At 41.4% G+C, this 25,427-nt stretch overlaps 3 protein-coding genes across 5 annotated transcripts in view; 2 read left to right on the top strand and 1 right to left on the bottom strand.

Annotated features, from left to right (window-relative positions):
• Positions 1–7,512, bottom strand: part of cacng2a (calcium channel, voltage-dependent, gamma subunit 2a) — a 93,418-nt gene extending 85,906 nt beyond the window's left edge. Inside the window, exons 1-2 of one of the 3 annotated variants that reach the window (XM_083977775.1) lie at positions 7,434–7,512; positions 1,132–3,063 (exon numbers count right to left, since the gene is read on the bottom strand). In XM_083977775.1, coding sequence (XP_083833901.1) covers positions 1,132–1,357 — 226 coding nt within the window. In that variant the 5' untranslated portion in view covers positions 1,358–3,063; positions 7,434–7,512. Of the gene's footprint in view, positions 1–1,131; positions 3,064–4,642; positions 4,829–7,433 lie in introns of those variants that run through there. The other 2 variants (XM_083977774.1, XM_083977776.1) reach the window with 2 other exon arrangements.
• Positions 7,513–12,434: 4,922 nt separating this feature from the next.
• LOC310989707 (uncharacterized protein) lies at positions 12,435–16,225 on the top strand. Its single transcript, XM_083976852.1, has 4 exons — positions 12,435–12,790; positions 13,824–14,417; positions 14,501–14,620; positions 14,906–16,225. The coding sequence occupies exons 1-4, from the start codon at positions 12,726–12,728 to the stop codon at positions 15,933–15,935; spliced, it is 1,809 nt and encodes a 602-aa protein (XP_083832978.1). The 5' UTR covers positions 12,435–12,725; the 3' UTR covers positions 15,936–16,225.
• A 749-nt stretch (positions 16,226–16,974) lies between these two features.
• Positions 16,975–19,904, top strand: LOC310989569 (uncharacterized protein). The gene is made up of 4 exons (XM_083976669.1): positions 16,975–17,114; positions 17,643–18,212; positions 18,294–18,413; positions 18,906–19,904. The coding sequence occupies exons 1-4, from the start codon at positions 17,104–17,106 to the stop codon at positions 19,867–19,869; spliced, it is 1,665 nt and encodes a 554-aa protein (XP_083832795.1). The 5' UTR covers positions 16,975–17,103; the 3' UTR covers positions 19,870–19,904.
• The last annotated feature ends 5,523 nt before the right edge of the window (positions 19,905–25,427 follow it).

Here is a 25,427-nt window from a genome sequence, read left to right as displayed (position 1 = left end):
AAGATGAGCAGATTTGTAACGCTCTGCGCCCTCACAAGGTTACAGCGCCTCACTCCCAAGTCAGCAGCACCCAATGCCTCCACTGGGGCATGACAGGAAACACGCCGCCGCCTCCGTCTGACAGGACACACTCCGGAGGATGTCTCGAAAAACCTGCATGTACCGAGTCCAGGCGGGTCAAAGGTTTCATGCCAAGCAGCCCTTGCTATCATCAAGATTGTCTGGCAGGTCAAAGAGAAAGAACTGTATCTCTGCTGTCATAGCTTCTCTTGGGGGTCTTCATTATTAAAATAAATATCCTGTCCAACCTGCTGGCACGGTGTTGAGGGAAGATCCCCTGCAGTTTTCCTTAATTAGGGTTAGACCAGAGAATGGGTTTGCCAGTATATATCAGACTGATATATGATGAAAGCACCACCCCAACTACAGCTTGTGAATACGTTATTATTTCATTATTTAAACTCTTATGTCTGGCTGGAGAAACCTTTCCAAAGCGGTGTGTGAGAGGAACAGCTTCGGGCTGTAAACCAGAAACCTGCTTCCCCCTGCCTGGCTGCAGCAGCTCAACACCACTAATAGAGCGGCTAAAGTCTGGACAGTCTAAATCAGCAATACTCATCATACTAAAGAGTGATGATGTCGCTCTGACATGGAAAAAACAACAGAACTGTGCTTCAGTTGAAAGTACAGGGGGGGGGGGGATGAAGCAATAAACGCAACTTCTTGTAGCAGAACGAACTAGGAAATAAAGTAAAAGTAATAACCCTGGTGACACCTCAGATTTATCCTGCAACCCCTTAGGGATGATGCCAAAAAAAAGAAAAAAAAAGAAACTATGTGTTTCTGGAAATTTACGGGTGTAAATGCAATAAGCTCATGTCAGCACTGGTTGCTATTCTGGCCATAAAACATCAATTTTCGTCTCACTCTGTTGTGCATCTCATATGTGGAAACACAGACATTACAGTAAGGACCTGTAATAGCAGATTTAAAATAAAAATAAAAAGTGCAGAATGGCTGGAAATTCGGTAATAAAATGTGAACTGTGCCAAGAACACAGCTCCACAACCCCACAGATGACACCACGCTGGGAAACTTTGTTGAGCACCAGAGTTTTTTTTTTCCTCTTACCTTCCAAGCAGCACGTCCTCCACAGCCCCGAGTGGGTCATCACCTCCTCGTTCTTCTTGCTGGTCTCGTTCTCGCTCATGGACTTGCTCCTGCAGACGCCGCGGGAGTACAGCCAGTAGTCTGTGCCGACCGCGATGGTCATGAGGCTGAAGGCCGCGAAGGCTCCCACCGTGGTCAGCAGCATCTGGACTCCGCGGTCGAACAGACCCATGTTTCCGCATTCCATGAAAGGGGGACCCCCTTTCCTCTTGATGTACAGGAAGTAAATATTTGAAAATTTTCGGGACCAAACCAAACCGAAAAAACGGGATATACTCGAGCGGAAGGAGAGGGAAGGAGGCGGAGGATGCGGTAGGAACCTTATGGTTGCGTTTGGGTGAGAACCACAACAAGAGAAAAATTGAGACGAGGTTTTTTTGGTGTGGGGAGAGAGGAAGAGGCACGAGTGTCTCTTCCTCTCTGGTTGTTCTTATACTTTTACACCCCAATGAGAAGAAGAATCGGGTTATGCAGAGGATGATAGCTCTTCAACAGGCCTGCAGCTGCAGATGTAGCCACAGTACTACACTACAGCCACTTGCAGCAAAGGAGGGTGAAAAATAAAGCTACAAATGAGAATAATAACACTGAGCTATAAAGGATTTATTATGTCCTAAAAACCTAGGATGGCAGAGCTGAGCCTAAAAATGGACGTGAAATAAACCAAACTGAGGTTTATTCTCCACAGAGCTGCAAAAAAGCAACCTGTTTCTGGACTTGTAAAGGTTACAGCAAGAGCTAAATTAACATGAGCTCAAATGGAGCAAAGAGATGGTTGGGGAACTGGAGGGGGGGTTGGTGTAAGAGTAATGGCAGGCTTACAGTACAACAGTTCAATATGTCTGTTACAATGAGTTACAGTTACTTTAGTCAGAGGCTTTATAACATTACTAGTAAGAAATCAGAATTATAGCTATATCCTAAAGGCTATTGTTGTTAATATTATTATTCTAATGGTTTGTGTTAGTCAAAAAGGGGATAAAGCAAGGAGATAATGATAATAAACTGGGGAGGGAAACGGAGGACAGTGGGGAAATCTATCATATTAGAGGGAGCAGAAGAGAGTAAACAAATGGACGGATTCAAGTCCTGTCCAATCCCCGGAGTGTTTTATAACGACCTATTGTGAGGGTTTAAGGGAAAATATTAACGCTGGCTTCTCACAAATCTACCCGATGGCATGAAGAAATCAAGGCTCAACGAATAGATTAATTAATTAGCTTAGGCTTTTAAAGAAGCACACACAGAAACAAGAAAGAAGATAGAAACCGATAAAAACCTAATAATAGGCCTAATAATAATAATTAAAAAACCGAACAAAAAAAAACAAAACAAATGAAATTAACCGCTCAGATTTTCCTTTTTCCTAAAATTTTGATCCCCAGTTTCCATATGTAGCCCTATAGCTCTGGGTAGGTTTCCGCCGAAAATGTGGGTCTGCGGTCAGTGGAGGTTCGGTCGTCGACGATCCGGAGAGAGCGGGGAGCATCCAGCAAGGCAAGCCGACCATCACTCGACATAGAGCCGGCAGGAGGAGGACGAGGAGTCGGTGTGGGCGCCGCCGCAGCCGCTGCAGCCGAGGATGCTTGTTCTTCCGTGGATGGAGGAGGAGGAAGCTGCTGCTGCTGCTGCTGTTGATACTGCTGCTGCTGCTGCTGCTGCTGCTTGGATATCCAAATTCACCGTGGCAGTATCACACCCAGGACGGTCCCGTTTGTTTAGCCCTTGCGCCATGTAATAGGAAGAAAAATAAATTCTGATGAATGTTGCAATCCTCCAGTTTTTCCCCTCCTCCTCCTCCTCCTCCTCTTCTTCTGCTTCTTCTTGTTCTTCTGATGCTGCTGCTGCTGCTGCTTCTTTCTCTCCTTGCGCTCTCGGCTGCAGGTTTGGCCGCTTTGCAGGAAGAGGGGGAAAAAAAAAGATATTACACAATCAGGACTTGCACAGTTGCACAGATCCACAGACAGACAGAGCTGGTGTTGTCACGATGTCAGTGTCAGCGGCGGTTTGTAGATTCAAGACATTCAGGTTGGCCGCTCTGCTCCTCTCTTCTCTCTTTTTTCCCCCCGGATAATGTCAGTGTAAAGAAGCTGCTCTGAATTCTGCAGGCAAGTTTATCTTCTTCTTCTTACCGGCGACGTTTTAAAAGGCCCACGGTGGATGTGTGTTCCTGTGTGTGTGTGCTCCGCGCTGCAGCAATGGAGGCTCGTTGCTGGAAAGATATTAAAGATTTTTTAATTCCGTTTCTGTGAGTGGAGGGGGCGGAAGGAGGGGGTGTTGCGATGGTGGACTCTCTCTCTCTCCCTCTGTCTCTGTCTCTTTCTCTCTCTCACCTTCGCTGTCTCACTCGTTCTTCATAGATGGAGGATTACTGAATTGCATTTGTGCACACACACAGGCTTGAGATTTATGCATTTATGGCTTATTATTGTCCGATCCAATTGTTGCAGCAGCCTCTCGATCGCCTCCCGTCCCCGCTGCTCTCTCTCTCCCCTGGAGTAATCTCACTGATTGTCCGACCTGAGGCTTCACCCCCCCCTCTCTCTCTATCTCTCTATCTCTACCTCTCTTGTAATCAATAGCTGCGATTTGAGGATGCATCTTGCAGCTTTAAAGGCAGATACGGTGTCATCATCATCATGCTCCGATTAAATGTTATGAATGACACTCGGCAGCACCGGGGGAAGAGGCTTGCACAGACTCACTAGACTGATTACGGTTTTTAAAAACATCAACAACCAGGACACAATGTTGAGTTAATCTATTAAAATAATAAAGAAAAGACTCCTGTGTAATTAGCCTGTCTGTATCTGTGCATGTGTGTAGGCTATGTGTTTCTGTGTGGTGCTGAAAGGACAGCTCCCTCCAGTTCTGCTCTGCCAATGTGGAGTTTGTCGCCCCCTGCTGTTCAAATGTCTTCATCACAACTAATAAAAAAGTCAAGCCAACCTTTGCCCCCCTTTCCTGATTATTACTTCACAACAGTGTTGAAAGAAGAAGGAATGTCCGACCTACAGCCTACAGTATAAATCAGTCCATAAACAGTTAGAGTCATCATTTAAAAGGGTTTTTCCCCCTGCACCTGATCACCATGAACATTAAGAGATAATTTCATAACAAGCGTTCAATAAATGCAGGTAAAATCCAAGTCATGTACCCGGGGCTTCAGCCAGCACCTTGAAAAGTAAATATTGTTATCTGTACACAGCAGACAAGCATGTAAACACTGTCTGACCAAACTGAAGGGGAAAAAATATGCTTAACTTTTTTGTGCACCCACCAAAAAATACAAAATGAATGTTACTTTTCTCCAGTCGTTACGATTACGGTCACACCATGGTCTCCTTTGAAATGTTGAGTCCAGATAGTCTGACTATTGAAAGAAAAACTGAGCCACAGTTGCACAAACATTGTAAAAAAAAAAAAAAAAAAAAAGAGAGAGAGAGAGAGAAAAAAAGTTTGTTTTCTTCACCTTGTATGAAAAACACTTTGCGCCATAAGTCTGGATCAACTCTGTGACAACAGCGGGATGAAGATATGAGCAGATCATGAGACATGGATCTTTCAAACAATCTATAAATTGTCCTGAAGTAGCACGAGAAGGTCAGAGTGATATAATTTGATCAATTCAGGCTTCACTGCAGTATCTAATGTTCACTTCAGACAAACTCTGGAAACTCTGAAATGAACAGGATGAATGACTGCAGCTGGAAAAACATGTTCCAGTGATCACCTGACTATCACAAGTGGCAGCATTAATACCACATTACAAGAACAAGTCCTGGATCCATATCTCTGAGCACTCTGCAGCATCATATAAAGTGCTCTGTACAGGAAAAAATAATTGCCACTTTAACTGTTATACTACTATGCATTATATCATTAGATTATCTAAATGTATAAACAGCATAGACACAAATCTGCTTTATTAATTAACTAGAATGTATTCTTGAATTGTTAAATAAACATTATAGTGGAATACAATCTTTCTGATTAAAAAGAAGTACAGCCTGTAATGCAAAAATGAAAACCGAGTTATTAAATTGCTATTAAGGTTTATTTGCAAATTTGTGATCACAACCGTAATGAACTGCATCATATAATAAAACCTAAACAGACTACTAGAGGCAGTCTGTTTCATTTCACTGTAAGCTGCTGAAACAACTGCTTGAAATGACTTTACGCTTTTATGACCCACACAGGAAACAGCACAGGTAACAGACCTAATGTGTTCATTAAGACACCACGCAGAGTGACAGCTGCTCCTATATTCAAAAATGCATATGATAAAATAGTTCCTGAGCGGACTGTAAAATTCTGATTGTCATCGCCCAGTTTCGCCTGCATCAGCATTACATTTTGTCGGTGGATGACATTTTAGTTTTCTGGGCCAAGACCCCGTTTTCAGTTCTGACGACGGGAATAAAAGAAATGTCGTTGAGCTGCTCATGTAACAGTAACAGCGTCAGAGAAAACAGAGAGTGCCTGTGCAGGTTGGACATCTCCTTGTGAAAAACGTCATCATCATGTTTCTGCCGGGCCTCAGGGCCACATGTCAGATACTCAGACGTGTTGTTTGTACGGCTGATTTCTGCTGCTCTGAGTTCAGCATTTATCATCCCCGAGATGCAGATCAGCAGCATGTTGAAGCGTGTATCAAGCACTTACTATATATATTCTCATTGTTTACATTTTCTATGCATTTTTTTTGAATTTGTAAAACATTTCCTGTAAACTATGTCATCTACATGTCAATATTAAATCCAAATTAAAATATCAAGAAAGTGATCAATATTCTTCACATTCAAAAGTCATTGTAATGCAACAGATAATTAAGTACTTTTCCTTTAATTACTCTTTCTATATAACAAAAAGCATTAGACTGTGATTTATTTTCAACGTTAAGTATTGTTTAAAAAATAGTAAGAATCACACTAATATCAGTGTAGTAAAGTAAAAAGTTTCCCAGGGAGACTAGGGACAGTAAAACGTCAAGTCTTAAAGTTCAGTTTTTGTTTATCAGCATATTTACGGTGCAGTTTGTTCTTTATACTCTGATGGTACACAGGGGTTAAAGTGAACTGCATCGACCCAGAACAGCACCGACACCTTTGATTAAAAAGTACATAAATCTGAGAATTTAAGCAGATTGAGACAGAGTACCCACAGATCATTACACAAGGCAACACCCCGCTGATCCAAGAACATATAAAAAGCTCCCAGTCATAAATTTATGTGGTTATTATAAGATCAGCTCTACCAAGACACAGAAGAGGAAAATTAGGCTACTTAATCTCTCTCTCTACTATCACATATGAACTACAAGAGAACAATTCAGATTATATATCGAGTCTACTGTCTTTTGTTGATATTTATATTTTTGTTGTTAGTCATTGTGTGGTCTTTAAACCTTTAGGTTTCACACAGTCTGCATATTTTGTGTAAAAACCACACAGGTAACAACCTCAGTGATTCTATTACACCCACAGGTTGAGATAAAACTCTGCCAACTTCTCTTATTTTGGTGAGACTCGCAGACTAGCATTTACAGATGAAAAATTTAAGTGTAGGCTATTAATTATTTCAATCTATATCTTGGTAACATCAAAACAAAATGCTTCCCTCTCTATGATTTTTGTATGTTTCCTGCACACTTACTGGCATGAAACTTCCACATGCTTTAAGGTTATGTATTTTTTCCTATTTACTTCGGAAAAAAGTAGTGTAAAATGTTGTGCAAGAGCAGCAGAGAGTATTTTAAAGTTTTCTACACTGAGACTGATTTATGTGTCTGCCTTCACCTGATACCACTGTTCATTTTATCACTGTGGCGATAACTGTTCAGTTTGTGGGACTTGGTTCAAGAACAAAGTACAGTAGTAGGCTATATTTGGGAACATTTGGGACTCACTAGTCTAACATTTAAAAATATAAATGTGGTGAATTTTGTCAGTTCCTCTATATACGGTGAACTACTAACTAACTAGCTACACAACCTAAACCCAGAGGTTATGTGTAAAAGATGAACCACTCCCATGACGTCACCCATACGTTATGAAAACAAGTTTTCCCGCCCGTCGCCATCTTGGCATCTCTTTTTGGTCTTCTCTTCTCTTCGGGGAACCGACATTCCCGTTAGCATCGAGAGCACAGTCACAAGACGGTTAATTAGCTGGTTTGGGGAGCTAAACTAATAAGCCAGGTGAGTTGAGCGCGGATATTTTTTATACCTTTGAATTCATGTGTAATCCTATTTCACTCACCTCAGAAAGCAGGAGCAAGGACTGTTTTTTACGTTTCCTTGTCTTGTTAATCACAGAAGCCATAGTAGCTATATTGTCCGGTAAGTTAAACACGTTAGCATCCTCCAATGGAAATAAACACAACAGAAGACCAAGTTACAGGTAGGCCAAAGTGCACGTGATTTGAGTTGACGTGACGTGACGTCGTGCGACCTGTAGTTCACGTGGCCACGCCCCCTGGAACATGAATAAATAAAGTAAATGCTTGAATTAATTTAAAATTCACACCATAGCTACTACAGTTGTTTTAAAACTGTACTGTGAGACTTTTATTTGCTTGTTTCCAAATTTGATAGATCATCACAATCACAACAAAATTATTTATTTACATAATCAGCAGTTACACAGCAACTTTATGCTTCATTTAGAAATAGTGACCTGATAGATGGCCAATCCATACCTTGTGTTATAGCTGTTTTTAGTTTACCAACTCCCATAGGCTATAATGTAGGCTACCGGTAAAATAAAAGGGTCTTTGGCTGCTAGATTAACACACATTGATTTTAATCTGAGAAGAAGTTTATATCATCTAATACACCTCAAAAGTTTGTATTTACATGCCATACAAAATTGGCTATACTGATATTATTAAACCAGGAAAATACTGTATATATTCTCATTAAAGCGGAGGCTCTTTCACAGATCCAACACTTTTCCCTGAAGAGAGACCTTGAGCTCTGACTAAAGACCTCTCTGATTCTCCCTCTCTGCCAGGATTTGGGACACCCTTCGCTTTCGTTAAACAATTATCCCTGACAGGCGAGGAGGATGCGCAAATCAAGTCCCAGGCCTGCACCAACACTGGTCCCACGTGAACTCTTTATGCCAATCTGACATTAACTCAGCAAGCTGCAAATCCAGCCTTAATCAGGGCCTTGTTAGAGCGCCCCACGAGCATTGGCTCAGGGAGCGCTTCACGTAAATTGTGCTCTAGAGTAGAAAGAAAAAAAAACAGAGGCTCTCTTAACGATGGTCGCACTTTGAACGTTTGTTTCTATCCGCAGTAATTGAACCTGATTAATCTCTGGGTGGAGATGCACCCATGGGCCCTCGGCTCTCCAGGGTTAAAAACACTTCTTCCCTCCAGGCATGCAGTGTAGATCACTCAGTTAATAGTGGGAAAGGGGTTAGATTTGATGTTTTTAATGATGCACAGGCTAAATGTTTTGGTTTTTTTTTAAGGCTGCAGCTTACAGCCATGTGTGCTCATCATTAACTTTGTATCAGGCTATTTCCATAAAACATTAGCACTCACTGTGCTTTCACACAAAATTCATTCATTGACCACCACAGCTTTGAAAATTCATGAGTTTCTCAATCATGGACAAACATGATGTCTCTTTTTGTCTCTGTTGGACGCAGTGGACGGACGCTGGAGGTTTGGACGGTTCAGGCTGCAAAAAGACTCATTCCCAGGTGGACTGAAGAGAAGATGTGATGTGGGTGAGAACTTGAGGTATGCATAGTGAATGTAATTACTGTATACATACACATTCACTACCTTCTTAGATGTGTTGTTAATTATGTCATGGGAATTGGGGAAAGCAGTTGAAGTAAACAGCAGCTGTGTGTAAGATATAATGAATGCAATAAGGAAGTTTATTAGTGGGACAGCAGTGATCCTAACTGTGATGCAGCTTGACAGCGTAGTTCTAGGTCAGTGTGCTGATCCTGGGACGTGAGATTAACTGAGAGCTGCAGAAAAAGAGGGACTTCATTTTACCAACTGTAAGAAACTGTAATCTGTATTTACAGTACAAAGCAGCATAATAAGTAAAAAAAGAAAAAAAAAGACAATATTTCCCCTTGAAATGTGGCCGTGTAGAGCAGAAAATATAAAATACTCAGGTTGTACTCAAGTGCAGTATACTTGAGTAAATGTACTTGATTACCCTGCAGTTGTGTGCTGCTGCGTGTTCTGCCGATGTTTTGCTGCCGTCCTGTGTGTGTGAGGACACTGCCATGTCAGCAGCGTTTCCCCCCTGATCCCCGGGTGTCTGCGCTGAGCCGAGTGCAGCTGAGTGAGCGCTTTGACGTGAATGTCCCTGCACTGCCAACACACACACACACACACACACAATCACACACACACACACACACACACATCCCCACCTTGTCTACTGTGGACTGTCAGATGGGACCTTTTTTTTTCCTTTTCATTAAAAAAACATTATTTTCATTTAAAGGGATAGTTCAACATTTTGGCAAATTGGCCCATTATCATAATCCCTATAGTCATAGCAGTAGGTTCGTTACCTTTAATTGTCGGTGCAAGCTGTTTTTAGAACGGAGGAGCGGAGCGGCAGGCTGCTCAGAGCTACGCTACGGAGGCTCATGGGATTTCTTGGTTTCCCTCATCAAACTCATCAAATACAAAATCCCAAAACTCCAAAACGCTTTCGTGGACAAGTTGTGACTTGCACATTCACCACGCTATGAGATAATAATGGAACGTTACGAAACTGAGCCGTTTTCGAGGTAAATACCGGGGAAATACAGAGTCTGCTTGCTGAAAAACTGTCCCTGAATTGCATGAATTTACCTCTAAAACAACTCCGTCTCGTAACGTTCCATTATTATCTCATGGTGATTGTGCAGCTCACAACTTGTCCACGACAGCCTTTTGGAGTTGTTGGGATTGTGTATTTGATGAGTTTGATGAGGAAAACCAAGAAATTCCCTTAGCCTCCATAGCGTAGCCCTGAGCAGCTCGCCGCTCCGCTCCTCCGTTCTAAAAATAGCTTGCACCGACAATTAAAGGTAACAAACCTACTGCTATGACTATAGCGATTATGGCAATGGGCCAATTTGCCAAAATGTTGAACTATCCCTTTAAGGTCTTTTATTCACAAAAAAGCGCTATTTGTTTTTGTAATCCTGGCATCGTGTCTCTCCTCTCACATTTAACATTCTCAACATCCCCAAAACATTCACTTTAATAACCCATTTTGAGTCCCTTCATGTTTTCTGAAACAAGATTTTATTTCACCTACAGCATCAGCAGCACATCACTTTCTGTCCTGACATTTTCCAGATCTTAAATTAGATTTTAAATTAATCCAATTGTAGGTTGACTCAGCACGTGAAAAGGGAAAAGCCCCATTGCCCTCAATTTCAGCACTTAACAACTTCACAGACATACACACTTAAAGGGATCTTTTTGACCGACCAACCTACTTATCTGTGTTTCATACTTTACATTTTGCTGATTGTACTTTTACACTTTTACGTCAGTAAAAAATCCTGAATGACAAGAGTATTTCCCTTTTCATATTCCAACTTTTCGATAAGTACTTCACAGTATTTCTCCACTGAGCTTTATGAAGTCATCTTTTCATTAAAACTGAAGAATGGCTTGTTTTGTTCTGCAGTGAAGAAACTGTGTTGTTGCTTTAAGGGAATTTTGTTTACTCCACACCGTCAGTGAAAGCCACATTGTTATCAGCTGGGCGCCTGGGAGGAGCCAGCATGTGAGTTTCTTTTCTCCTCTTTTCCCTGTCTCTCCATAACAGCGTCAGCAAACCACACGTTATGAGCCACATTTTCCTGTTTTTTATTGTTGCCACAGTAACACTGGTCTTAGGGCCTGAGGTAGCCTCGGGGCAAATGAGTCAGTTTTTATTTTCTTGAGAGATAGTCTTATTTGAATCAGACTCATCTATGGGGGAGATGAAGACAGGTCTAACTCCACAGACCAGTCTGAGTCATCTCAGTGAAACCAACTCTAGATAACACACAAATATGTAAAAAAACACACACTGTTGTTGCGTGTTGTTGTACCAAAACAAACTTTGTTGTGTCACAGTCTGACCTGTTGACCTCAATGTGCCCTATGATAAAGGTCGACCCCCAGCCCTGACCCTAACCTCACATATGAGGAGCCTGAGTGGGTGTTAAAAAAGAGTACTGGAAGTACTGAAAAGAGCAAAAAAAAGAAAAAAGGATGTTGATTCTCCAGTTTAGTTGTCCAACATTATCACAGTGCCTTATTAAGAGAGCCTGGCCTTAGTTTAAGTAAGGAAGAACAACAACAGAGACATCAATGCCAATAATAATATAAGAGCAACCTGAAGGCGTGTTGGTAAAGTTTCTTTTGAATGGATAAAAACTGAACTTATAATGTATTTCTTTCCCTACAACACTTCAGTCAAAGAGATACAAGTACAAACCCTGTTGATAGATGTTATTGTGAAACTCCTTCATTAACACTTTGTCTTAATGAAACTGATAAACACATTTTTCTTCTTGTCTGGCATCTCTGGATTCATAAACATCTCTATTTGTCAGCGCTCTTATTTGCTTATCTACAGTGATACAGTACAGGTAGATAGGCTACAGTATCTCACAGTGACAACAAAGTTAATGCTTAAAGTGAGAAATGTTTTTAGTTACTGTCGTGGAAATTTTTCTGCTTTGGTGAAGAATGAAATAGAGACTTCTTGCAGCCGGCCGACAAAGTTTTATTTTCTTTGCAAAGAAAAGGTCAATCAACATGCGAGCAGTTCAAAATGAAGAGAGACCCTGATCATCAGGAAATCTGAACATTTACACTAGAGGAAAAGCTGGAGGGTGATTAAGAGGTCTAATCAACACAATTTAAAATACAAAAGGGTTTGAGTATTGATGAGAAACTGAGAGGTTGGGTGTCTCAGGTACTTGAAATGCAAAGGAGTTGAATTTACAATTACATTTAAAAGTCTGGTATGTTGGTGAGAAGGTGGGAGGTTGGGTAAAATACAAAGAAGTTAAAATTACAATTACATTACGTGTACATTTTTAATTCACTGCGTGTTTTCTGTACAGTTTTATGTGTTGATCACCATTAACAATCCCCTTTTCTGTTCAGACGAAGTTTCTGATCCAGTTTGTTTCAGTTTGTGTTGATGAAATATTACATTATAACACTGAGATGACCGACGGTCCCTGAAGGCAGCATCAGGAAGTTATTGCCGATAACGCCCACGATCCAGCTTCCTCAACTTTGGACACTGTTATTGCGATAAAAAAAACTCTGCTTCTCTAAATACTGTACTGACCTGAACCTGCAGCGGATCAGGTGTGGGAGTGGGCGTGGATTTGGTCGCTGATGTGGAGAAAGGAAAACGAAACTGAGCAGTACCCGTGGAAGTTGTTTATGAAGCGGTGATGTCTCGGCAAATTACGCACTTAAAAGGCAAGTGCGTGATCTGCATTGCAACACGGTGAAGAATCGATCCCCAAACCTCTTCTGATTTCATATCGTCAGCGCTGGAGATGCGGACAGGATCCAGTAAAGAAGTGAAGACTTCTCACCGAGAGGGGAAAATGTCTGCTGCCAGGTAAAGTCTCAGTTTACATAGTTTTTATGTTCAGGACGAGAGAAAAACCAAAACAGGAAAGGGCACATGAGGTCAGAGAAAAGTGCGCACATGAGTAGACAGATATGAAACCTCATTGCACAACAGAGTGTTTAATCCAAACAACAAGTTATTGTGAATAAATCTGAATGTTGAGTGTTGAGTTCACGTTCACATCCCTGAACCTCATGGGCTTGTTGTTTCTTTCTTTCTTTTTGCTTCCTAAAATTAAGTTGTAAGCCATCATCTCATTGTTATTTATGTTGTGAATCTTTGGTGACACTGAAGCACTGTCACACATGTCCTAATTACAGAAGTTAGACTTGCTCATCTGAACCTTTACCAACAGTTCAATATCAGTGTTATGTCAAAAAACAAACAAACGAACAAAAACGATTATGATGCCATTTATGATCTTTTTTCTTTTTTGTTGTTGCTATATTGATACATTGGTACATCTTGCTGATTTTTTTTTCCCTGAGTAGGATTTTAAATGCAGGACTTTTACTTGTGATGGAGTATTTGTACACTGTTGTATTAGAACCTTTACTTAGAGGACTGCAGAAATGGATAGCAGATCTTATAAGCAAAGGCCACATACTGTAACTTCACTTTGAAATGAATCACACTGTGTGTAGCTAATCATGTGTGCTCTGGTGACATCTTGTGGTCAAACTGTGCAACTCCAAAAATAGTTATTTAAACTGAGTAGGCCTACACTAAGTTTTTGTCAGACATTAAGAAAAACTGCAGCTAGGTCCCATCATTTCAGAAGACAAGCTCATTTAAATGTCAATGGCAATGCAAGTATTTCCTCAGCAATTTGTTCAAAGACTGTCCAGGCAATGACAAATCAATACTTAGGCAATAGTTACAACTCAATTCTTTCTTCTTTTTTTTTTCATGTATTTCATATATTGTGTATCTTATAATGTTGTGGCTTTTGCATAGTGATTTTTTTCTGTCTTGTTTGTGTGTCTTTAAGCTCTAAACCAGTCGTTGCTTTGTCTTACAGAAAGGAGCTACAGGAGGCTTTTTGCCGCTACATCACAGATACCTTCATCTACATCGACTCGGTGAGAGGTTTCTGTGAGAAGATCTCTAAATGGGCGCTCATGAGGGAGACAGAGCTAAACATGATGATGGACATTAAAACCAGGGCTGACAACATCAACCTGGACATTGCTCATGTTACCAAGTCACAGAGCAAAGGGAAGGCCTTTGTTGAATACATGAAGAGCAAGGTGACGCAGGTGACTGCAGACAGCCGGCGTGCAGAGCTCACGGAGGAACTAGCTGCTGTGGTGAAGGACACTCTGGGAGGCCTGGAGAAGCTCGACTGCTTCCTGGATGCAGTGGAGAAGCTGGCCGTCACCTCATTTCATGTGTTCACGGAGAACCAGGTGTTAGACCTGCCTGATGGCGTCCGTTTTAATCATGTTCAAGTCATCATCGTTGCTGCACGAATGATCTGCCCTCTCCTCCTCGAGTTTAAAAGAGACGCACAGGTCTTCTTCCTTCCCAAGCTTCAGAATGCGGAGGTGCTGTCGTATCAGTTGAACAGATACATAGAGACCGCCCAGATAATCTGCCACAAGTTAGAAAAAAGGTAAGCTTACTTTTCATTAACAAAATTAAAATGCACATTTTACACAATAAACTGTAGACAGTAAAACAAAATTTCTTTAACAGCTTTATGAGCGACTTTTGCCTGAAGACAACTGTGGAAACTCAGGTTGTCCTCGATGTGAACGTGTCTGAAGACGACATACAGAGGATGCTTTACCACATCAATCAGCTGGATAATATCAGGTAAGTGTTGCCTGATTTATGAATGTCTAGATGTGAAATAGACAGCGTCAGAGATGGAGAGTGCAAAGATTCTTTGTTTGTTTTCTTGTTGACATTCCTCCTCTAAATGAAGGTCAGAATTAAAGAAATTCAGTCTCAGACCCGTTTGTGTTATTGATGCTTGCAACAGTCTGTCAAAATATCTCAACAAGTAGGCCTACTGGATAATCTGTGCTTCAAATGCTTTAATTTAAGATGTGTTCTATCATTTATTCTCAATAAGTTTTCAATTTTTTTCTTCATCAGGATGAACCAACCCTTCCGGACAGTTTTCCTGTTTCAGGAGGAATCCTGTTCTGGCTTCATCAATGAGTTTGACAAGCGACAGCCCCGGATGCTTCAGTGTCTGAAGGAGCTGGAGGAGTGTGCCGTTCAACTTGACAAGATGAATAAAGGATCAAAGATCTCCAGTGTGGCAGGAAGCTCAGTGGGGGCAATCGGAGGTGTGCTGTCCATCATTGGTTTGGCGTTAATTCCTGTAACAGCAGGAGTGTCTCTGGGTCTGACCATGACGGGGGTAGGGCTTGGGATCACTAGTGGAGTCAACAGCGCTGTCACCACAGCCACAGAGGTCGGGGTAAATGTCACACAACAAAAGAAAGCCAATGAAGTCTTCAAGGTCTTAATGGACGATGTGCAGGTTCTCCAAGATTGTCTGGAGGAGGTGACCAAGGCTGAGGCCAGAGAGATGGATGTGGTGATAGGAGTCGGCAAGGTGCTCTGTAAAACTGGTGTAGTTGGAAAAAACATAGATGCACTAGTTGATGCTGCTTCTGCTGTTAAGTTGTTGCGAAATGAAGACGTGATTTCAGGTGTTGGTAAGGTGGTGGCCCAGGAGGGTAAAGCATTACGTAACGTTCCCAAGGCGGCGGCAGACATCCCAGATATCGGCCAGGCAGCTGTCAAAGGGCCTCTCGCTCTCTCAAAGTCGGCCAGGGCGGGTCTGATCGCAGTCAACGCTCTTTTCCTGGGAATGGACATCTTCTTCATCTGTAAAGACAGCATCAGTCTGGCCAAAGGCAGTGAGACTGAGGTCTCACAGTTCATCAGAGCCAGATCTACTCTCTGGAGCTCAGAGATGGACTCATGGCAGAAGATCCACGACTCTCTGTCTGAAGGCCTGCAGAAATCAGAGAAAAATGAGGCTCTCCTAGAGACACCATTTTATCCAGAGCTTGGTGTGAAGACACTCAAAGAAGTTCCAGAAGAGGAAACTGTAGCCGATGAGGTGAATGAGAAAGTGAAAAAGAAAGAACAGCGTTGTGTTGTACAGTAGTGATCTAGCAGGTTCTGGGACTATGATCAAATGTCAGATCCATTTTATATAAATGAACTTTTAATCATCTCTGAGTACCATTTACTGCATCAAACATCATCAACATGTATCTTTTAACTGTTTGCTAATTAGCCACATTAATCCTCATTTTAAACCAGATTAATGAAAATATTTGGACACAATGTTTTAGTTTTATCATGACCATGACCACCATGTTTCAAATCGCACTTTACCTGATAATGATTGTAAGTGAAAAATAAAACTACTTTTCCCACTCAAGAGTTTCAAATACAGTCTGTCTACTGGTAAGCATAGTCCATCTAATTATTTGGTACAATACAATTTTACACATTTTTATTGCACAATTGAATAAAGAAAAGTAAATATGTCATTGTTGTGTGTCCCCAAAACACTTGGTTTGTGTTGTGATTTTTTGCCATGCATTTTCTAAATTCTTAGCCTGGTAACGTCTTTGCATGTGTTGAGTTTCAGTGCTCTGACTTCTCAGGGCCACCATACATCATGGACTTCACGCCTGGTTCTTCTCTCCTTCGGATCTTTTTGCAGAAAAACATCTCCATTTTACAAAGAGAAGTTGCATCTTGTATAGAAAACAAACAGCTATATAATTCTCCAGCCAGGATCAACAAGGGTGGACAAAGTTAAAGCAAACAGGCCTTTCATTTCAGTCCTTTTATTTCAATGTGTGACTGACACTTAGATCTGCGACACCAACATTTCAAGTGTCTTAAAAAAATAAGAAGAAAGAATAACCCAAAACAAACAGCAACGCAGCAAAGTATACCAAACCAAACCAAAAACTGTGACCCCAAATCCGTGACAAATTGTAAACAATTCCACTATTCATACTAATACATGTGACGAGGAAGTTGTTGCTTTTGATAGATAGATTGATAGATAGATAAATAGATAGAATGAACTTGATTCATTCCCGAAGGATGTTATCTTCTTCAGAGGGGTGTGGAGCAGGAATGTGGTTCAACTTGATGAAGAGAAAGAAAACATGAAATTGTGCAACCTCTGATAAGTTTGTGTTGTTGTTTCAGTCAGCAAGCAAGTACAGAACACTACGCAGGTGTCCTCTGAGCTTGTTCTGTTTTTATTTGGCCTTGATCGCAAACTAAAGACTTAACACGGAGAGGAGAAAATGCCTGGAAGGTAAAGTTTGACTCTAAGCTATTTCTAAATGGAATGTGAAACAAACCTGGACAAAGACAGTGTCAGAATACTCACGTACATTACCATACAGTGTGGCAAAATTATCTGATCTCTTTTCCAACTTGTTGTAATACAGTTTGAGTCTGATAAGGTTAAATACATGTGATTGACTGACTTTACATGTTTTAACATGTGAACGAGGTGTTAATTGTTTATGGTGTTTTGCATAGGTAGCCTACCTGTGCCTGTGTTCACCAAGTATGTTAAGGCTAAAATATATGAAGTATTCCTTAAGGCTTTGACTAAGAGTAATTCATAAAGCCAGAAATGAAACTTGTGGATTCAATAGAGTGTTGTTTCATAATAACTGGACCAGCTGACTAGACTAGACTAGATTTCTGTTGCACTTTGCTCTGATGACTTTGACTTTTATTGTGTTACGTCTGCTAAAGTGTGCAAATACAAGGAAAAAACTAAAAGCAGAATTATTTCAAAGTCCCACAACCATGTCGATGCTTTGTCTTACAGAAAGCAGCTGCAGGAGGCTTTGTTCCACTACATTGCTGATACCCTCAGCTACATTAACTCAGTGAGAGGTTTCTGTGAGAAGATCTCTGAATGGGTGAGCATGAGGGAGACCGAACGAAAAATGATGATGTACATTAAAAACAGGGCTGACAAGTCCAAACAGTCGGGGGATGAAGTTCAGGCCTTTAAAGAATATATGAAGAGTAAAGAGACCGAGTTGGATGCAGACAGCAGACCTACGGACCCTGGAAAGGAGCTTGCTGTCGTGTTGAAGGACACTCTGAGAGGACTGGAGGAGCTAAACTGTTTCCTGGATGCAGTGGAGAAGCTGGCGGTCACCTCACCTCATGTGTTCATGGAGAACCACGTGTTACACCTGACTGGTATCAAGTCTGAACATGTGCAGATCGTCATCGCTGCTGCACGAATGATCTGCCCTCTCCTCCTCAGTTTTAAAAGAGATGCACAAGTCTTCTTCCTTCCCAAACTACAGAATGTGGAGGTGCTGTTGAATCAGTTGGACATATACATAGAGACCACCCAGATAATCTGCCAGGAGTTGGGAAAGAGGTGAACAGACAGTTTATGAACAAATTAAGTGACAGGAAGTGATTTAAGTGTGTAGACAGTAAATTTAAATCTCTTTTACAGCTTCTTTGGTGACTTTTGCCTGGAGACGACTATTGAATCTCAAGTTGACCTTGATGTGGACGTGTCTGAGGACAACATACCAAGGATGCTTAACCACGTCAATCAGCTGGATAAAATCAGGTAAGTGTTGCCTTGTGTGTATCTTTTTTATCATTTGTCCTTAAATGTGTGTATTTTTGTATTTGTCACTCTAGTCTTAAAATTTCTGTGGTTAGTATATAAAACTCGTAATCTGTGTGGGGTTGCAGGGGGCTGGAGCCAATCATAGTTGACGTAGGGTAAGGGCAGGTTACAGGCCTATGTCTATGACAGGGCCACATAGAGACAATGTACTCACACACTATGGGCAATTTATCAATCAAAATATAATGCTCGTAGTAGTCTATCCACAGGATGTTGTTCCAGGTAACCTTCCACTGCTCTGAAGATTACAACCTTGTCAATGCTCCATGCTGTTTCAGGTGCCTTTGCACTTGTGTTCTTTATGCTTGCTCTATAAACCTAATCTTGACCATGTAAATTTTAAGGTCTCCAGAAACCTTTAGCAAATCCACCTCATATTGAGGTAACATTTTCAAGCCCAACTTAATTTCATCTACTTTTATTCATCAGGATGAACCAACACTTCCGGACAGTTTTGATGTTTCAGGAAGAATCCTGTTCTACCTTCATCAGTGAGTTTGAGGAGCGACAGCCCCGGATGCTTCAGTGTCTGAAGGAGCTGGAGGAGTGTGCTGTTCAGCTCGACAAGATGAGTAAGGGGTCCAAGATCTCCAGTGTGACAGGAAGCTCAGTGGGGGCAGTTGGAGGTGTTCTTTCCATTATTGGTTTGGCATTAATTCCTTTCACAGCAGGTCTGTCTTTGGGTCTGACTATAACAGGGGCGGGAATGGGCGTCGCCAGTGGAATCAACAGTGTTGTCACCACAGCCACAGAGCTCGGGGTGAACGCTACACAACAAAAGAAAGCCAACCAAGTTTTCACGTTCTTTATGGAAGATGTGCAGGTTCTCCAAAATTGTCTGGAGGAAGTGATCCGTCAAGCAGTCTCCAAAATGGAATCAGATAATACTGATGTGTTTGTGGGTGTCAGCAATGCTCTTAGTAAAGCTGGGGCTGTTGCTGGTGTTGGTGCCTCTGCTGCTAAATCGTTGGGAAGGGGGGCTGGTAAGGCGGCTGCAGACATCCCAGATATCGGCCAGGCAGCAGCTAAAGGGTCTCTCGCTCTCTCCAAGACGGCCAGGATGGGGTTTGTTGCAGTCAATGCTCTTTTCATTGGCATGGATATCTTCTTCATCTGTAAAGACAGCATCAGTCTGGCCAAAGGCAGCGAAACTAAAATCTCACAGTTCATCAGAGCCAGATCTGCTCTGTGGAGCTCAGAGATAGATTCATGGCAGAAGATCCACGACTCTCTGTGTAAAGGCCTGCAGACATCAGAGAGAAAGAAAGCTCTCCTGGATACGCCATTTTATTCAGAGCTGGATCTGAAGAAAGAAGAAGGCGCAGAAGAGGAAACTGCAGCTGATGAGGTGGATGAGAAAGTGCCAGAAAATGACAGTTGTGTTGTACAGTAGTGTTTTTGCAGGTTCTGGGACTATGATCAGGTGTCAGATCCACTTTCTATAAAAGAATCATAATCATCTCTGTGTTTAACTGCTTTGGTTGTCCTGATATTAAATCAGGTTAATGAATGCATTTGATCAATGTTATGTTTTTTATTCTTATTATTTTATCATGACTTATATATTATGCTGACATTTGACAATCAATGTAAGTGAAAAATAAAATTCATACGGTATGTTAATTCTTCTATTCTTTACTGCCTGAAGTTATATATAATATTTTGTGCAAAGGTTTATATCTGGTTCTGGGTCTGTCACTTTGTTGAGCTCCCTACTTACTTTATTGTTTATTTGTCAGACTTTGACTCTGGCACCATGACTAATAAGGTCAAAACTGCTACAGTATGTATAATTCAAATTTTAAAAAATGTCACTCTTTTGTTTTCTTGGAAGAGTTTTTCAATTAATGTGTTTTTACTCATGAATTTGAATTGAATTGAATACCTCATGTCATTCATACCAAGGTATAAACCAAATTCAAAAAACAATAACAGTGAAAGATAAAAAAGAAAGACACACAAGCAACAACAATAAAACAATAATAAAATTCAGTATTGCACAGTCCTCTAAAGTGCAGCAGTCTATTTAAAGTGCAGTCAGTCAATGTCAGTGTGGGAGGCATGTGGCAGTATATGTGTGAGAGTTCAGTTGCCTGATGACACTGGGGTAGAAGCTGTTGGTCAGTCTGGAGGTGTGGGACCGTGTTGATCTGTAGCGCCTCCCAGAGGGCAGCAGTGTGAACAAGGAGTGGCCTGGGTGGAAACTGTCCTGGATTATGTTTTGTGGTTGTTGTTGGCATCTGGTGTGGTATATGTCAGGGAGTGACGGCAGTTGTGTGTGTGTGTGGGTTATTTTCTGAGCTGACTTCTTGACTCTATCCAGGGCTTTTCTGTCAGCTGCAGTGCAACTGGTGAACCACACTATGATGTTGTATGTAATGATGCTTTGTATGGCACAGGTGTAAGTAGTACAGGCGTTGTTGACCTTTCTTCACCAGGGCGGTGGTGTTGGTGGACTAGGTGAGGTCACTGGAAATGTGTGTTCCGAGGACATCTCCTATTTTGGTTTTACATCCATCATGCCACCCACACACCGCAGCCACTCACCCACATTTACACTACTGATTATACAGATGAACACACCTCATCCTTTTGTCTATGTTAAACCTTAAACTCTTGTGTTAATAATTTATTTCATTTATTGGCACGCCACTCTTGCGTTCCGTTGTTCCTTTTGTCACTGCTTTGTCTTTGTGGAGCAGATGAAGAGGTTTGTGGAAAAGTCAGCCAGGGACATGGTGGGGACTGATGAAGATGATGATGAAAATCCTTCAATTTACACCAAGTATGAACATACATTACTGATATTCACTTTTATAGAAGATTCTAGGGTTTTATTGGCACCATGGAGATTGTACAGCATTGTGTGTTTTTTGTTTACACTTCTTCATTTAATCATATTGGAAGGCCTGATTTTGAAAGAAAATAGTGAAATTTTGCAAATGTCAAGGCCAAAAATTATATAAATTTGAAATTGAAATTTTGTTCATGTTGTTTTACCAGCAAAAATCAAAAATGCATTCTATATTGAAAAGTTTGCTTGTAATATGTCTTGTAGAAGGGTGTAAAGACATCTGTAAAATATTAAATTACATAATCAAAACTAAACAGAGGACTTCCTGTTAATTTTATTCCATAAAACTACTGATTATAACCATTGTGGCCAAATTCAATGATGCAAATAAGGTTCAAAATATCACATTTGAGGGAGAAGTATAAAAAAAATAGACAGAAAAAATGGAGCCATGGAGGTTAGAGGTCATAAAAGAAATTCACCAGATGGAGAGACTGACCTTCCTGCTCAGACTAAGAAGGAACTCGTACTATGCAAGATGGAAAAAATGGATGGTGTGAACAAGGAGGTCACCCATCATACCAGAAGACAGTCAAACCACTCTCCAAAAATTAACATTCCAAAATTACAGAAATACTGGCGCCCCTACTATTGTGTCTTGATGTCAGTGTTAGGATGTGCAGGTTTTCCCTGTCTCTGTCCCCCCTCCCCTCTGTGTTGTCTGTCTCTGTGGGCTGGGCATGTCACTGATCTCCACCTGGAACTACAACTGCTCTGCATTTCCTGAGGAAACTAAGATCCTTCAACGTATGCAACAAGATGTTGGAGTTTTACCGGTTGGTTTTACCAGTCTGTTGTTGCCAATGCCACTGTCTTTGCTGCTGTGTGTTGGGGCAGCAGCATCAGAGCCAGCGACACCAACAGACTTGACAAACTCATCAAGAAGGCTGGCTCTGTACTTGGTCTCAGGCTGGAGTATTTTGAGACTGCGGTGGAGAGGAGGACGTTGAATAAACTGTTCTCCATCATGGACAATGACCAGCACCCTCTCCATCACACAGTGGACAGACAGCGGAGCACCTTTTCCCACAGGCTGCTACAGCTCCACTGTCGAAGGGACAGATACAAGAAATCTTTCCTGCCACATGCCATCACACTGTACAATAACAACTAAGACTCTGGTCATTACTTACAGTCACTCCGCATTTTATGTCTTTTACACACATTACACACATTGCACATTTCTACTTTGCCTTATTATCACCCTATTATGCCTTCCCTGTGTTTCTGCCCCGCGCTACACCACTCCTGGCCTGCACAGAGCTTGGTCTTCCTCCAACCCCCCCCACTTACCCCTGACTTATTTGTATTCACAAATAAACTGAGCCAACCCGACGGGTCTGTACTAAGTCCTGCTTTTTCTGGAAGTGCAAGCTTGACAGCCAGAGCCTGGAACAAGTGAGGTTCTGTGCAGTCAACAAAGTATGCAACATCTTCTATTGAAGCAGGAGTCTGTTATTCAGCCTCTTCAGTCCAAAACAAGTCTGAAGACTTCACACCAAGGGGAGAAAATGTCTGAAAGGTAAAGGCTGACTCTAAACTACTTTTAAACAGAATAAAAAACAAACCTGGACAGAGACACAGAGCTATCTATCTATCAGAGATATCTTCAGTGCAGTGAAGATGAAGAGAAGTGTATATTTTTCCAACTTGCTTCTGAGTCTGACAAGGTTTACTGTAATACAATATGACTTTACATGTTTTGAACAAGTTTTTGATTGTTTCTGTTGTTTTTGAATAGGTGATTTGGTTTTGTATGAATAAACCTGAAATTTAGGTAGGCCTACTCACACATACCTGACCTGTATTCATCCAGTATTGAGGGGCTAAAATAACAGATTAAATTAGTTCATTTAACTGAACGAGCCGTAACAACACTAAGTTTCTGCTGCACTTTTGCTCTCATCAAGTTCATGCGTCTTGGTACTTCCTCAGTGACACACACTTTTCAGTTTTTCCTGTCCTTAGATGTCCCTTACTTTACTTTACACAGCTGCTCAGTCACACATTCAAAAAGATAATTTAAATCATTATATAATGCACCTTGTAGATTTTATTTTGTTATTCTAATAATTGTGTTGTTCATCAAAGCAATTTCATTGTTTGAAATACATACTGTCACAATGCATATAATATTGACCAAATAATCTGTGTAGAATATGACACAAAGATAGAAAAATAAACTTGAACACTTGAACTGGCTGCTTCTTGCTGTGAAACCATGTTTTCTCTGGCGACATCTGATGGTCAAAGTGTGTAAATGCAAAAAAAAAAAAAAAAACCCAAAAACAAAGATGTTTAATGTCTTACAAACCCATTGATGCTTTGTCTTACAGAAAAGAGCTACAGGAGGCTTTGTGCCACTACATCTCTGATACCCTCAGCTACATCAACTCAGTGAGAGGTTTCTGTGAGAAGATCTCTGAATGGGTGAGCATGAGGAGGACAGAACGAAAAATGATGACACACATTAAAAACAAGGTTGACAGTGTTGACCAGCCAGAAGATGAAGTTCAGGCCTTTGAGGAATATATGAAGAGTAAAGAGACCGAGTTGGATGCAGACAGCAGACCTACAGACCTGGGGAAGCAGCTTGCTGTCGTGTTGAAGGACACTCTGAGAGGCCTGGAGGAGCTAAACTGTTTCCTGGATGCAGTGGAGAAGCTGGCGGTCACCTCACTTAATGTGTTCATGGAGAACCAGGTGCTATACCTGAATGATGGCATCGATTTTGAACATGTGCAGATCATCATCACTTTTGCACGAATGATCTGTCCTCTCCTCCTCAAGTTTAAAAGAGATGCACAAGTCTTCTTCCTTCCCAAACTTCAGAATGTGGAGGTGCTGTCGAATCAGTTGGACGTATACATAGAGACCACCCAGACAATCTGCCAGGAGCTAGGAAAGAGGTAAATAGACATTTTCTGAACACAATACAAGACAGTAAGCAGGGGCGGAGTGGCCATCGGGAGGACCGGGAGATTTCCCGGTCGGCCGGCGGCCAATAAACACAAGTGAGCCGGCCCGCAAGCTGCCCTGCGTGGCCGTGTGGTGCTTTTGAGTTAAAAGTAACTATATTCACAAGTCCCCATGATAATCTCCAAGCTCTACCTCCATTCCTACATAAAAGTCCACCCATTATTTGTACCCCTTCATGTCTCTCTACCTCTCACTCATGGTTGCGATAGTGAATCAGACTCTCATCAATCAAGCCTACTAAATGATTTTTGTTTAGCCTCCTATCTTTATCTAATTATTTTACTTCAATGTTACAGAACTTTCATGACCACAACATATAAAATAACCAGCAATTTAATTTGTTTGTTTGTTCTTAAAGTAATGTAGAATGGTGCAAAGCCTCATGGGAAATGGGAAATGCGTTAGCATATCACTGTTAAAGTTATCATTAAACTCGGCTGCGGCTAAAAACAGAACGACTCACGGAAGCTACCCAGCAAACCTGATCAGTCCTGCCCGTGTGTTACGTTATCTATAAGTTATATTAATTTAACAAGACAACAAAGTCCGTGCTTTACTGTAAGTGGGCCAGGGGGCGTCGGTACGCGGACCGCGGTACCGTTACGAGCCGGAACCTCTCACATCACAGCAGCAGCCTGCTCTGTCTTCTCCACGGGCACCGAAGCATGTTGGTGAGTAGGACAAGACCCGAAACGAAACCGTGGCGTTTGCAGCGCGCTGTCAGTAAAATCAATTTGCAGACTAGTTGAGAAGGGGAAACAAAGGAGTAAACATGACTGGATGTAATTTTATGGTCAGCAGTGTTAAGTTGGCTAAATCTGCTTGGGAGGCACTAATTGCAGCTCTTTCACATTCTGTATTTCTGTAATTTCTTTCTTTCTTTTTTTAGCTAGATAAAAGTAACAATGTGTTAAAATCATGGATGTATTGGTTAAAATGCACCAGAATATTGGAAATGGTGTAGCCTTTACAAAAAAAATTCTGGGGGAGGACCCCCAGACCCCCAATTAAGTTGTTTCACCCACATTTTTTTTTTCCTTCTGGCACTCATATATTTTGCCATATGGAATGACACATAGCTCTGTTTGAGCGGTGAGCGGTACAGAAATATGTAAATG

This window comes from Trachurus trachurus, assembly GCF_905171665.1.
Source record: "Trachurus trachurus genome assembly, chromosome: 8".
NCBI classification, from domain to species: Eukaryota; Metazoa; Chordata; class Actinopteri; order Carangiformes; family Carangidae; genus Trachurus; species Trachurus trachurus.
The sequence above is the reverse complement of the archived record's forward strand: the minus strand, read 5'-3'. Positions and strand labels throughout refer to the sequence as shown.

What these genes read in the sequence shown, in the direction of transcription:
- LOC310989707 (XM_083976852.1), top strand. Translation starts at nt 12,726, where the DNA reads ATGCGGACAGGATCCAGTAAAGAAGTGAAGACTTCTCACCGAGAGGGG. An exon ending in GGGAAAATGTCTGCTGCCAG is followed by an intron (nt 12,791 to 13,823) that starts GTAAAGTCTCAG and finishes TTTGTCTTACAG; the next exon opens with AAAGGAGCTACAGGAGGCTT. An exon ending in AATCAGCTGGATAATATCAG is followed by an intron (nt 14,621 to 14,905) that starts GTAAGTGTTGCC and finishes TTTCTTCATCAG; the next exon opens with GATGAACCAACCCTTCCGGA.
- LOC310989569 (XM_083976669.1), top strand. An exon ending in TGCCAGGAGTTGGGAAAGAG is followed by an intron (nt 18,213 to 18,293) that starts GTGAACAGACAG and finishes TCTCTTTTACAG; the next exon opens with CTTCTTTGGTGACTTTTGCC. An exon ending in AATCAGCTGGATAAAATCAG is followed by an intron (nt 18,414 to 18,905) that starts GTAAGTGTTGCC and finishes TTTATTCATCAG; the next exon opens with GATGAACCAACACTTCCGGA.